General features: G+C 44.5%; 1 protein-coding gene across 1 annotated transcript; it reads right to left on the reverse strand.

Annotated features, from left to right (window-relative positions):
- Nucleotides 1-345: 345 nt before the first annotated feature.
- Nucleotides 346-12226, reverse strand: MC4R (melanocortin 4 receptor). Its single transcript, XM_068238326.1, has 3 exons — nucleotides 11254-12226; nucleotides 4513-4526; nucleotides 346-444 (listed from the first exon to the last, which is right to left on the reverse strand). The coding sequence occupies exons 1-3, from the start codon at nucleotides 12224-12226 to the stop codon at nucleotides 346-348; spliced, it is 1086 nt and encodes a 361-aa protein (XP_068094427.1).
- Between the last annotated feature and the right edge of the window lie 512 nt (nucleotides 12227-12738).

Raw genomic sequence — 12738 nt, forward strand, 5'->3', positions numbered from 1 at the left:
CTTTTTCCGCAAATCCTGTGCCTCTGGGAGCTGAAATTAATATTCTTTGCTGTAAATTGCGGCTTTTATATTAGGCGTCTATGGTGGTGCCTTTTTTTTCCGTAAGGGCTCCTCTGCCCTTTTTTCCTGATTCGATCTCCTGCGCCCTTTTTAATTTGCGGCTTTTTGAAATGTACACCTTTTCCATGCTATCCAAATCCAACAAAAAGTGTTTGCTTTTACTACAACACAAAGTACAATGCAAGTGTACAATCAAAGGATTAGTATTGCTAAAATGCGACTACACCGCTACCTCTATTACATCATTATAACAGCAGCAGAATACATTTTTTATTATACATTGTGTCAAAAAAGCTCAATAGGGCCCATCAGCATCAGAAGCTCTTTATATGTCAGTATTGCTGCTGGAAAGGGCAGAGATCCATCCTCACATGATTTCTTCCACTGACAAGACACATAAGAGTCATTAGTTCACAGCATGAATGTATTGAACCATTACTTCACATCATTAACTACCATGCAAGCTAGGAATGGTCAGTCATTTACAAATAATTCTGTGTTAATGCATTTATACAAATTTATGTAGCTTAAAAATGGACCAATTAACTTCCTCCAAGGTAGAATTGGATTGGTCCATTTTGAAGCTGCATACATATGCATAGTCTCTCATCAACTCAGATCTATTTGCATCTTATTGACTATCTGATTGACTATCTTACTGACATAATGTATGTATGAACATGCAGCCCTTTAACCACTTGAGGACCTAGGGCTTTACCCCCCTTAAAGGGAAGGTTCAAGCAAAATAAAAAAATGAGTTTCACTTACCTGGGGCTTCTACCAGCCCCATGCAGCCATCCTGTGCCCTCGTAGTCACTCACTGCTGCTCCAGTCCCCTGCTGGCAGCTTGCTGACCTCGGAGGTCGGCGGGATGCATTGCGTACATTTTTACGCATTCCCGCTAGTGCAGGAACATTAACGCATACATTTTTACGCGTTACTGGTTCAATGCGTACATTTTTACGCATTGAACCAGTAATGCGTAAATATGTATGTGTTAATGTTCCTGCACAAGTGGGAATGCGTAAAAATGTACGCAATGCATCCCGCCGACCTCCGAGGTCGGCAAGCTGCCAGCAGGGGACTGGAGCAGCAGTGAGTGACTACGAGGGCACAGGATGGCTGCATGGGGCTGGTAGAAGCCCCAGGTAAGTGAAACTCATTTTTTTATTTTGCTTGGACCTTCCCTTTAAGGACCGGCCACTTTTTTTCCATTCAGACCACTGCAGCTTTCACGGTTTATTGCTCGCTCATACAACCTACCACCTAAATGAATTTTGGCTCCTTTTCTTGTCACTAATAAAGCTTTCTTTTGGTGCTATTTGATTGCTCCTGCGATTTTTACTTTTTATTATATTCATCAAAAAAGACATGAATTTTGGCAAAAAAAATGATTTTTTTAACTTTCTGTGCTGACATTTTTCAACTAAAGTAAAATTTCTGTATACATGCAGCGCGAAAAATGTGGACAAACATGTTTTTGATTAAAAAAAAACCCATTCAGCCTATATTTATTGGTTTGGGTAAAAGTTATAGCGTTTACAAACTATGGTGCCAAAAGTGAATTTTCCCATTTTCAAGCATCTATGACTTTTCTGACCGCCTGTCATGTTTCATGAGGGGCTAGAATTCCAGGATAGTATAAATACCCCCCAAATGACCCCATTTTGGAAAGAAGACATCCCAAAGTATTCACTGAGAGGCATAGTGAGTTCATAGAAGATATTATTTTTTGTCACAAGTAAGCGGAAAATGACACTTTGTGACAAAAAAAAAAAAAAAGTTTCCATTTCTTCTAACTTGCACCAAAAAAAAAAAATGAAATCTGCCATGGACTCACCATGCCCCTCTCTGAATACCTTGAAGTGTCTACTTTCCAAACTGGGGTCATTTGTGAGGTGTGTTTACTGTCCTCACATTTTGGGGGGTGCTAATTTGTAAGCACCCCTGTAAAGCCTAAAGGTTCTCATTGGACTTTGGGCCACTTAGCGCAGTTAGGGTGCAAAAAAGTGCCACACATGTGGTATTGCCGTACTCAGTAGAAGTAGTATAATGTGTTTTGGGGTGTATTTTACACATACCGATGCTGGGTGGGAGAAATATCTCTGTAAATGACAATTTTTTAATTTTTTTTACACACAATTGTCCATTTACAGAGATCTTTCTCCCACTCAGCATAGGTATGTGTAAAAATATACCCCAAAACACATTATACTACTTCTCCTGAGTACGGCGATACCACATGTGTGGCACTTTTTTGCACCCTAACTGCGCTAAGGGGCCCAAAGTCCAATGAGTACCTTTAGGATTTTACAGGTCATTTTCAGACATTTGTTTTCAAGACTACTCCTCACGGTTTAGGGCCCCTAAAATGCCAGGACAGTATAGGAACCCCACAAATGACCCCATTTTAGAAAGAAGACACCCCAAGGTATTCCGTTAGTAGTACGGTGAGTTCATAGAAGATTTTATTTTTTGTCACAAGTTAGCGGAAAATGACACTTTCTGAAAAAAACCAATAAAAATCAATTTCCGCTAACTTGTGACAAAAAATAAAATCTTCTATGAACTCACCGTACTACTAACAGAATACCTTGGGGTGTCTTCTTTCTAAAATGGATTCATTTGTGGGGTTCCTATACTGTCCTGGCATTTTAGGGGCCCTAAACCGTGAGGAGTAGTCTTGAAACAAAATTTCTCAAAATGACCTGTGAAATCCTAAAGGTACTCATTGGACTTTGGGCCCCTTGGCGCAGTTAGGGTGCAAAAAAGTGCCACACATGTGGTATCGCCGTACTCGGGAGAAGTAGTACAATGTGTTTTGGGGTGTATTTTTACACATACCCATGCTGGGTGGGAGAAATAACTCTGTAAATGGACAATTGTGTGTAAAAAAATCAAAAGATTGTCATTTACAGAGGTATTTCTCCCACCCAGCATGGGTATGTGTAAAAATACACCCCAAAACACATTATACTACTTCTCCCGAGTACGGCAATACCACATGTGTGGCACTTTTTTGCACCCTAACTGCGCTAAGGGGCCCAAAGTCCAATGAGTACCTTTAGGATTTCACAGGTCATTTTTGTTTCAATACTACTCCTCACGGTTTAGGGCCCCTAAAATGCCAGGGCAGTATAGGAACCCCACAAATGACCCCATTTGAGAAAGAAGACACCCCAAGGTATTCCGTTAGGAGTATGGTGAGTTCATAGAAGTTTTTATTTTTTTGTCACAAGTTAGCAGAAATTGATTTTAATTGTTTTTTTTCACAAAGTGTCATTTTCCGCTAATTTGTGACAAAAAATAAAAGCTTCTATGAACTCGCCATACTCCTAACGGAATACCTTTGGGTGTCTTCTCTCTAGAATGGGGTCATTTGTGGGGTTCCTATACTGCCCTGGCATTTTAGGGGCCCTAAACCGTGAGGAGTAGTCTTGAAACCAAATGTCGCAAAATGACCTGTGAAATCCTAAAGGTACTCATTGGACTTTGGGCCCCTTAACATACTTAGGGTGTAAAAAAGTGCCACACATGTGGTACCGCCGTACTCAGGAGAAGTAGTATAATGTGTTTTGGGGTGTATTTTTACACATACCCATGCTGGGTGGGAGAAATATCTCTGTAAATGACAATTGTTTGATTTTTTTTACACACAATTGTCCATTTACAGAGAGATTTCTCCCACTCAGCATGGGTATGTGTAAAAATACACCCCAAAACACATTATACTACTTCTCCTGAGTACGGCGGTACCACATGTGTGACACTTTTTTGCAGCCTAGGTGCGCTAAGGGGCCCAACGTCCTATTCACAGGTCATTTTGAGGCATTTGTTTTCTAGACTACTCCTCGCGGTTTAGGGCCCCTAAAATGCCAGGGCAGTATAGGAACCCCACAAGTGACCCCATTTTAGAAAGAAGACACCCCAAGGTATTCCGTTTGGTGTATGGCGAGTTCATAGACGATTTTATTTTTTGTCACAAGTTAGTGAAAAATGACACTTTGTGAAAAAAAAACAATAAAAATCAATTTCCGCTAACTTTTGACAAAAAATAAAATCTTCTATGAACTCGTCATACACCTAAGGGCCCTTTTCCACCAGCGCGTTTGCGCTGGCTGAATCGCAAAAACGGAAACCGCTAGCGATTTTACAATCGCTACGGTTTGCTTTTTAACATAGGAATCGCGGTAGGTCATTTCCACTACCGCGATTCATTTTTGTCAGGAACGCGAACGCGCGGCGGAGCGATATTTGCTGCGATTTTGCCATGAAGTGCATAGCATAGCAAAATCGCGGCGGCGAACGTCGGGGAATCGCCGGTAATTGTGATTCAGCAATCGCTAGCGTTCAGCGTGAACGCTAGCGATTGCTAGTGGAAAAGGGCCCTAACAGAATACCTTGGGGTGTCTTTTTTTCTAAAATGGGGTCACTTGTGGGGTTCCTATACCGTCCTGGCATTTTACGGGCCCAAAACCGTGAGTAGTCTGGAAACCAAATGTCTCAAAATGACTGTTAAGGGGTATAAGCATCTGCAAATTTTGATGACAGGTGGTCTATGAGGGGGCGAATTTTGTGGAACCGGTCATAAGCAGGGTGGCCTTTTAGATGACAGGTTGTATTGGGCCTGATCTAATGGATAGGAGTGCTAGGGGGTGACAGGAGGTGATTGATGGGTGTCTCAGGGGGTGGTTAGAGGGGAAAATAGATGCAATCAATGCACTGGGGAGGTGATCGGAAGGGGGTCTGAGGGGGATCTGAGGGTTTGGCCGAGTGATCAGGAGCCCACACGGGGCAAATTAGGGCCTGATCTGATGGGTAGGTGTGCTAGGGGGTGACAGGAGGTGATTGATGGGTGTCTCAAGGTGTGATTAGAGGGGGGAATAGATGCAAGTAATGCACTGGCGAGGTGATCAGGACTGGGGTCTGAGGGCGTTCTGAGGGTGTGGGTGGGTGATTGAGTGCCCTAGGGGCAGATAGGGGTCTAATCTGATAGGTAGCAGTGACAGGGGGTGATTGATAGGTAATTAGTGGGTGTTTAGGGTGGAGAACAGATGTAAACACTGCACTTGGGAGGTGATCGGACGTCGGATCTGCGGGCGATCTATTGGTGTGGGTGGGTGATCAGATTGCCCGCAAGGGGCAGGTTAGGGGCTGATTGATGGGTGGCAGTGACAGGGGATGATTGATGGGTGGCAGTGACAGGGGGTTATTGATGGGTGATTGATAGGTGATTGACAGGTGATTGACAGGTAATTAGTGGGTTATTACAGGGGAGAACAGATGTAAATATTGCACTGGCGAATTGATAAGGGGGGGTCTAAGGGCAATCTGAGCATGTAGGCGGGTGATTGGGTGCCCGCAAGAGGCAGATTAGGGTCTGATCTGATGGGTAACAGTGACAGGTGATGATAGGGGGTGATTGATGGATAATTAGTGGGTGTTTAGGGTAGAGAATAGATGTAAACACTGCACTTGGGAGGTGATCGGACATCGGATCTGCGGGCGATCTATTGGTGTGGGTGGGTGATCAGATTGCCCGCAAGGGGCAGGTTAGGGGCTGATTGATGGGTGGCAGTGACAGGGGGTGATTAATGGGTGGCAGTGACAGGGGGTGATTGATGGGTGATTGACAGGTGATTGACAGGTGATCAGTGGGTTATTACAGGGAAGAACAGATGTAAGTAATGCGCTGGCGAATTGATAAGGGGGGGTCTGAGGGCAATCTGAGCGTGTGGGCGGGTGATTGGGTGCCCGCAAGGGGCAGATTAGGGTCTAATCTGATGGGTAACAGTGACAGGTGGTGATAGGCGGTGATTGATGGGTAATTAGTGGGTGTTTAGGGTAGAGAATAGATGTAAACACTGCGCTTGGGTGGTGATCTGATGTCGGATCTGCGGGCGATTTATTGGTGTGGGTGAGTGATCAGATTGCCCGCAAGGGGCAGGTTAGGGGCTGACTGATGGGTGGCAGTGACAGGGGGTGATTGATGGGTGGCAGTGACAGGGGGTGATTGATGGGTGATTGATAGGTGATTGACAGGTGATTGACAGGTAATTAGTGGGTTATTACAGGGGAGAACAGATGTAAATATTGCACTGGCGAATTGATAAGGGGGGGTCTAAGGGCAATCTGAGCATGTAGGCGGGTGATTGGGTGCCCGCAAGAGGCAGATTAGGGTCTGATCTGATGGGTAACAGTGACAGGTGGTGATAGGGGGTGATTGATGGGTAATTAGTGGGTGTTTAGGGTAGAGAATAGATGTAAACACTGCACTTGGGAGGTGATCGGACATCGGATCTGCGGGCGATCTATTGGTGTGGGTGGGTGATCAGATTGCCCGCAAGGGGCAGGTTAGGGGCTGATTGATGGGTGGCAGTGACAGGGGGTGATTGATGGGTGGCAGTGACAGGGGGTGATTGATGGGTGATTGACAGGTGATTGACAGGTGATCAGTGGGTTATTACAGGGAAGAACAGATGTAAGTAATGCGCTGGCGAATTGATAAGGGGGGGGTCTGAGGGCAATCTGAGCGTGTGGGCGGGTGATTGGGTGCCCACAAGGGGCAGATTAGGGTCTAATCTGATGGGTAACAGTGACAGGTGGTGATAGGCGGTGATTGATGGGTAATTAGTGGGTGTTTAGGGTAGAGAATAGATGTAAACACTGCGCTTGGGTGGTGATCTGATGTCGGATCTGCGGGCGATTTATTGGTGTGGGTGGGTGATCAGATTGCCCGCAAGGGGCAGGTTAGGGGCTGACTGATGGGTGGCAGTGACAGGGGGTGATTGATGGGTGATTGATGGGTGATTGACGGGTGATTGACAGGTGATCAGGGGGATAGATGCATACAGTACACAGGGGGGGGCTGGGGGGGGTCTGGGGAGAATCTGAGGGGTGGGAGGGTGATCAGGAGGGGGCAGGGGGGAGGGGGGGGGGATAAAAAAAAAATAGCGTTGACAGATAGTGACAGGGAGTGATTGATGGGTGATTAGGGGGGTGATTGGGTGCAAACAGGGGTCTGGGGGGTGGGCAGGGGGGGTCCTGATGGGTGCTGTGGGCGATCTGGGGCGGGGAGGGGGAAATCAGTGTGCTTGGGTGCAGACTAGGGTGGCTGCAGCCTGCCCTGGTGGTCCCTCGGACACTGGGACCACCAGGGCAGGAGGCAGCCTGTATAATACACTTTGTAAACATTACAAAGTGTATTATACACTTTGTATGCGGCGATCGCGGACTTAACATCCCGCCGGCGCTTCCGTATGGCCGGCGGGATGTTGCGGCGGGTGAGCGGCGCCAGGCGGAGGCGGAGGATCGCGTCACGCATGACGCGATCGCTCCGCCCATGCCCCTACAAGGACCGCCGCCTTTGGGCATGAGCTGGTCCTTGTGGGGTCCACTTCCCGGCCGCCTCGGTGCGTTAGGCGGTCGGGAAGTGGTTAAAGCAAACCTGAACTGAAATTAAACTTATGGCATGATGAATTATGGTAAGTAAGTAAATAAGTAAGTTATGGTAAACAGAACATTCCTGCAGTTTTCACATTCTTATTTTCAGTTTAACCACTTCCCTACCACAGTTTTTTTCCCCTTCAAAACCAGAGCAATTTTGCACATCACTCTTCTCCCATTCATTCACCCATATAACTTTAATGCTACTTATCAGTTATCACACTGAAATGATCCATATATTTTTTTGCAGGACAAACCAGGCTTTCTTTGGGCAGTACTTTTTGCTAAGAATTATTTTATTTTATATACATTTTACAGGTAAGAAGAAGAAAACAAATTGCAAAAATTAATCATTTCTCAGCTTTCAGTCATTGTAGTTTAAAAATAAAATATGCCATTGTAGATAAAACAGATGCATTTTATTTGCCCATTTGTCCCGGTTATTGCAACGTTTAATTTGTGTCTCTAATACAATGTATGGCGATAATATTTTATTTGGAAATAAAGGTGTAGTTTGTTTTCCGTTTAATGTTTTTTTAGATTATAACAATAATTACAAGTCTTTATTTACTAAAGCAGCAGTAATATACCCTCATGACATATATATTAAAAAAGTCCCTAAGGTAACTACTGTTTTATGTAGTTTTTTTCTTAAATGATGTAGTTATGTTTTATTTTTGTTTTATAAGCATTTTATTTTGGTAACTACGGAGTAGGGTGGAAGTGGATACACAAAAAAAAAAAAGTATTACATTTTTCTATGTAAAAGTGTATTATGGACACAAGATGGCACTACACTTAGTTCTTGTCTGCTGCTAACAGTAGACAGGAACTAGTGCATCAAATACTCAGAGGTTGGTGCTCTCATTGTGGTTTCACAAAAGAACATTCACCCCTGTCAGTGCGGAGTGTGTTTTTTTAGAGGAACTAGTGCGTGTATCAGTTTGCTTTCAGTTTTGAATGAAAGCTGCGTCTCACTGCCGCAAGCTCCCATTCATCACAGACACTGAGATCGGGGTTGGGAACAGCTGTTTCTCATATCTCAATCACGGAAAGTGACAAGATTGTGGCTATTGCGAAAGGAAACAGTGCGGCGATCAGGAACGGTGATGGAAGGTAAACACAGGGCCGGCCCTAGACTTTTTGCCACCTGAGGCAAATTTTGAAAAAATTATTGCTGCCCCGCACCCACCGACGGGCGGATGCCGCCCCTAGAAATTTGTCGCCTGAGGCAAAAGTTTCACCCCGCCTCATGAGCGGGCCGGCCCTGGGTAAACAGTACGTATATATATGCCCTTGATCCGGAAGTGAATTAAACATGGGAGTATATATACATACCAAGGATGCGGAAGTGGTTAAAGGACAACTGAACTGAAAAGAATATGGAGGCTGCCATATCTATTCTTTTCTAAACAATACAATTTTCCTGGCTATCCTGCTGATCTTTCATGCATTAGTAGTTTCTGAATCACACACCTGAAACAAGCACCTGGCATGCATCCTTTTCTGCATGCTTGTTCAGGGTTTATGACTTTATATTAGAGGCAGAGGATTAGCAGGACTGCCGGGAAATTTGCATTGTTTAAAAGGAAACAAATATGGCAGCCTCCATGCTCCTCACCTCAGGTGTCTTTTAAAGTGGATCCGAGATAAACTTTTACTCATTGCATAATTGTGTTCCTTTCATATAGTTTATAGGGCATTCCTCAAGCCAAATACTTTTTTTGTTTTGTTTTAATACTGTAGTTCCCTAGAAACTAAACAAGCCTCACCCACAGCTTTTTCAGAGAGCCTTGGCACTGTAGCAAGGGCTTTATGGGAGCTCAGTCTGGGCAGGAGAAGGAGGAGGTTACTAGCCAGAGATTTCAGAGGCAGAGTGGAGGAGGGAGGAGGAGAGCAGAGTGAATTTGTCACAGGCAGAGAGCTGGAGATGCTACCAGCTTTGCCTGTGTGTAATGTTTACAAACAACATGGCTGCCCTCATTGTATCACAGGAAGAAATAATCATATTCTGTTGAAGCTGTTTGCAGCTAGATTTTCTGTGTAAACTATCTAAACTTTAGATAAGATATATAGACAAGTTACTTGTTATAGTTAGTTTTTCATCTCGGATCCGCTTTAAGAGCTGCAATGTTAATGTGAAGTGTAAGCAGCAGCCATAACAGCCTGAGGTAGAATCTGGTTAATTCAGCTCCCATCAGTAGTATGTTGCTATCAGGCATCTCTGATCAGATATATAAAATAATTGTGCCTTCTAACAACTTCTCCTGAAAGCTGGGCTGGATTTGACTGTTGTTTGACTGCCTTGCTTTCATAGATGTAACTCCTACAATAAAAAATAAAAAAGTAAGCACAGCCTATCTCTAATAGAAATGGTACTACAGCAAAATCCCTGGTATCCGGCACTGGCGTGGATGACCGGATGCCAGATATATGTGCTTCTCAGTTGCTTGGGCAACTGGCTTAAAAAGCACAACCCCCCCAATGCATACTCACTGAGCCTCCAGCGATGTCTTCTATACTTCCTGTTGCTCCCAGTGCCTTTCCAGCATCCTCTGTTCATTGCTCCTGGCATGTCACCTGACCCGTGTTAGGTCACGTGACATGCCAGGAGCTGTGCACGTACGCCGGAAAGCAGCTAGATGGTACAGGAAGGTTACAAGATGGCGCTGGAGGCTTGGTAAGTATTTTAACCCCTGAAAAACCCCCAAAACTCATTCCCAGTTGTCTCCTCAGACATATCGGTTAGTTGAGACTTTGGTTGCCTGAGCTCCCGATAATGGGGACTTTACTGTATATGTACTCATGTTTATCTCATCATGCTTTCATCATGTCACATGGCAGTTCAGGTTCACTTTAAAGAGAACCCGAGGTGGGTTTGAAGAATATTATCTGCATACAGAGGCTGGATCTGCCTATACAGCCCAGCCTCTGTTGCTATCCCAAACGCCCCTAAGGTCCCCCTGCACTCTGCAATCCCTCATAAATCACAGCCACGCTGCTGACAAACAGCTTGTCAGAGCTGGCTGTGTTTATCTCTATAGTGTCAGTCTGCTGCTCTCCCCGCCTCCTGCAGAACTCCAGTCCCCGCCTGCATCCCTTCCCTCCCTGCTCATTGGAGGGAAGGGACGGGGGCAGGGACCGGAGCTATGCAGGAGGCGGGGGAGCAGCTGAGACTGACACTACAGATGTAAACACAGCCTCACAGCACGGCTGTGATTTATGAGGGATTGCAGAGTGCAGGGGGACCTTAGTGGGGTTTGGGATAGCAACAGAGGCTGAGCTGTATAGGCAGATCCAGCCTCTGTATGCAGATAACATTCTTTAAACACACCTCGGGTTCTCTTTAAACAGTACAAATGGTAATTCGCTTCCATTAAGTTATAATATTAGTCTCTCTATAACAAAGAGTAAATTAAAGAGGGCCAAGGTTGGAAAATAATGCGTGAGAAAGAGTCCCTATTGTAAAGCTCTGTTTTTACATTGCAGGGATTGGCAGGTGACAGGTGTAGTAACTAACCCGCTAACCCTAAACCATTGTACATTAAACTCCCCCCCCTCCACCCCCCCCAGCTCATCAGCTGCCTATTAGGCCAGGCCAGTTTTGCCAAAGAGGAGGAGTTTAAGGAGTGATGATTTATGCGTGAGCAGGTGAGTTACTGACCCTGACACCCGCCAATCCTTGCAGCCCTAAAACAGAGCATTACATTAAGTGTGTTATATTGTTCAAGCTTGGCACTCTTCAATATAACCTTCCTGTACAATAGCAGCAGACCATTTCCTTGAAGGTTTTCCTCAGCTCGTGGCTCCGCAGAGCATAAATGAATGGATCAATAACTGAATTGCACATGATAAGAATCAGATAAACATTGAAATGAGACATGAAGCATACACAATAAGGGTTCCGAGGACAAGAGATATAGAAAATGAGATGCAGAAAGAAGGGAGCCCAACAGACCACAAATACTCCCAGCAAGATGGTCAGCGTGACAGCTCCTTTCATGTTAGCACCTTGTCGCGTGGTGTTTATGCCTTGCAGTACTGCAATCCTCTTCATGTGTAACCTGGCCAGCAAGAACATGTGCACATAGAGTGACGCCATTAGAGCCAGCATACTAAATATTATACCAATCAAGCAAATAATGACCACATTGCTGTCATAATATACAATAAACAGCACACCAGAGCTCAAACAAGTAGTCCAAATGCAAGTTATTATAATGACTGTTCTCTTCACAGTCACAATATTGTGATACTGAAGAGCGTAGAAGATGGTAAAGTATCTGTCTACCGCAATAGACAGCAGACTACAAATAGAAGCAAGCAGGGAACTGCAGATAATAGAATCCAGGATATTGTCAATGCTTTCGATGAGATGCTGTGCCTTCTGCGCTGTATGGTTCGACAGAGTGATCACAACAGTCTCAAACCCATTTGATACACTCACGAGCATGTCAGCTACAGCCAGGCTACAAATAAAGAAATACATAGGAGAATGCAGGTTCTTGTTTCGGGATATAGCCACTATCACTAGAATATTTTCCATCAAGCTCACAATTCCCAGAATCACAAACACTTCAGGCTTTACAAACAGCTGTTCATAGCATCCTCCAAAATGATGGCTCTTTTCTCTGCTCTCGTTGCCGCCAGCATGTGAACCATAACTGTGATTTCGCAAATGCATTGAATGCAGCCTGGGATGATAATGTGTTAAATTCATATTTTATGCTGAACCATGGAATAAGTGATATTAAAAGCTTTACATGCAGTTATTTTGATATTATTATTTAGGATGCCTTGCAGTTTAATTCCAAACAGAAACATTGCTTGTTGCACATCCAGATCTTCACTGTCTTCTGACAATTATCTCAGTCGCCCAGCAGTGTTTGGTCAGTAGTTCTTCTGCATTCTTCTCTTCCCCTTGAGCTGCTGGAGTCTTGTACAGTCAATAATTTAGGCAAATGTTGAGTACCGGTAAGCCTTTTACGAAGAGCAGAAATCAGTAACCCAGCTTATAGCAGCACATGTAAGCTTAGCAACTGATGGTTAATATAGCAAGGCAAGGGAAACCGAATGATACAATTTACTCCCACCTGTGTAGTGCCTGATGACCAATCCAGGATAAGTAGAAGCTTGTGTTAGAGTGATAATTATGCAGAAAACAGCAACATTAATCTCATTCATGCTGTGGTATTAGGATTACTACAACAAACTAGGATCAAATGCATCTGT

This window comes from Hyperolius riggenbachi, chromosome 5 (assembly GCF_040937935.1).
Source record: "Hyperolius riggenbachi isolate aHypRig1 chromosome 5, aHypRig1.pri, whole genome shotgun sequence".
NCBI lineage: Eukaryota > Metazoa > Chordata > Amphibia > Anura > Hyperoliidae > Hyperolius > Hyperolius riggenbachi.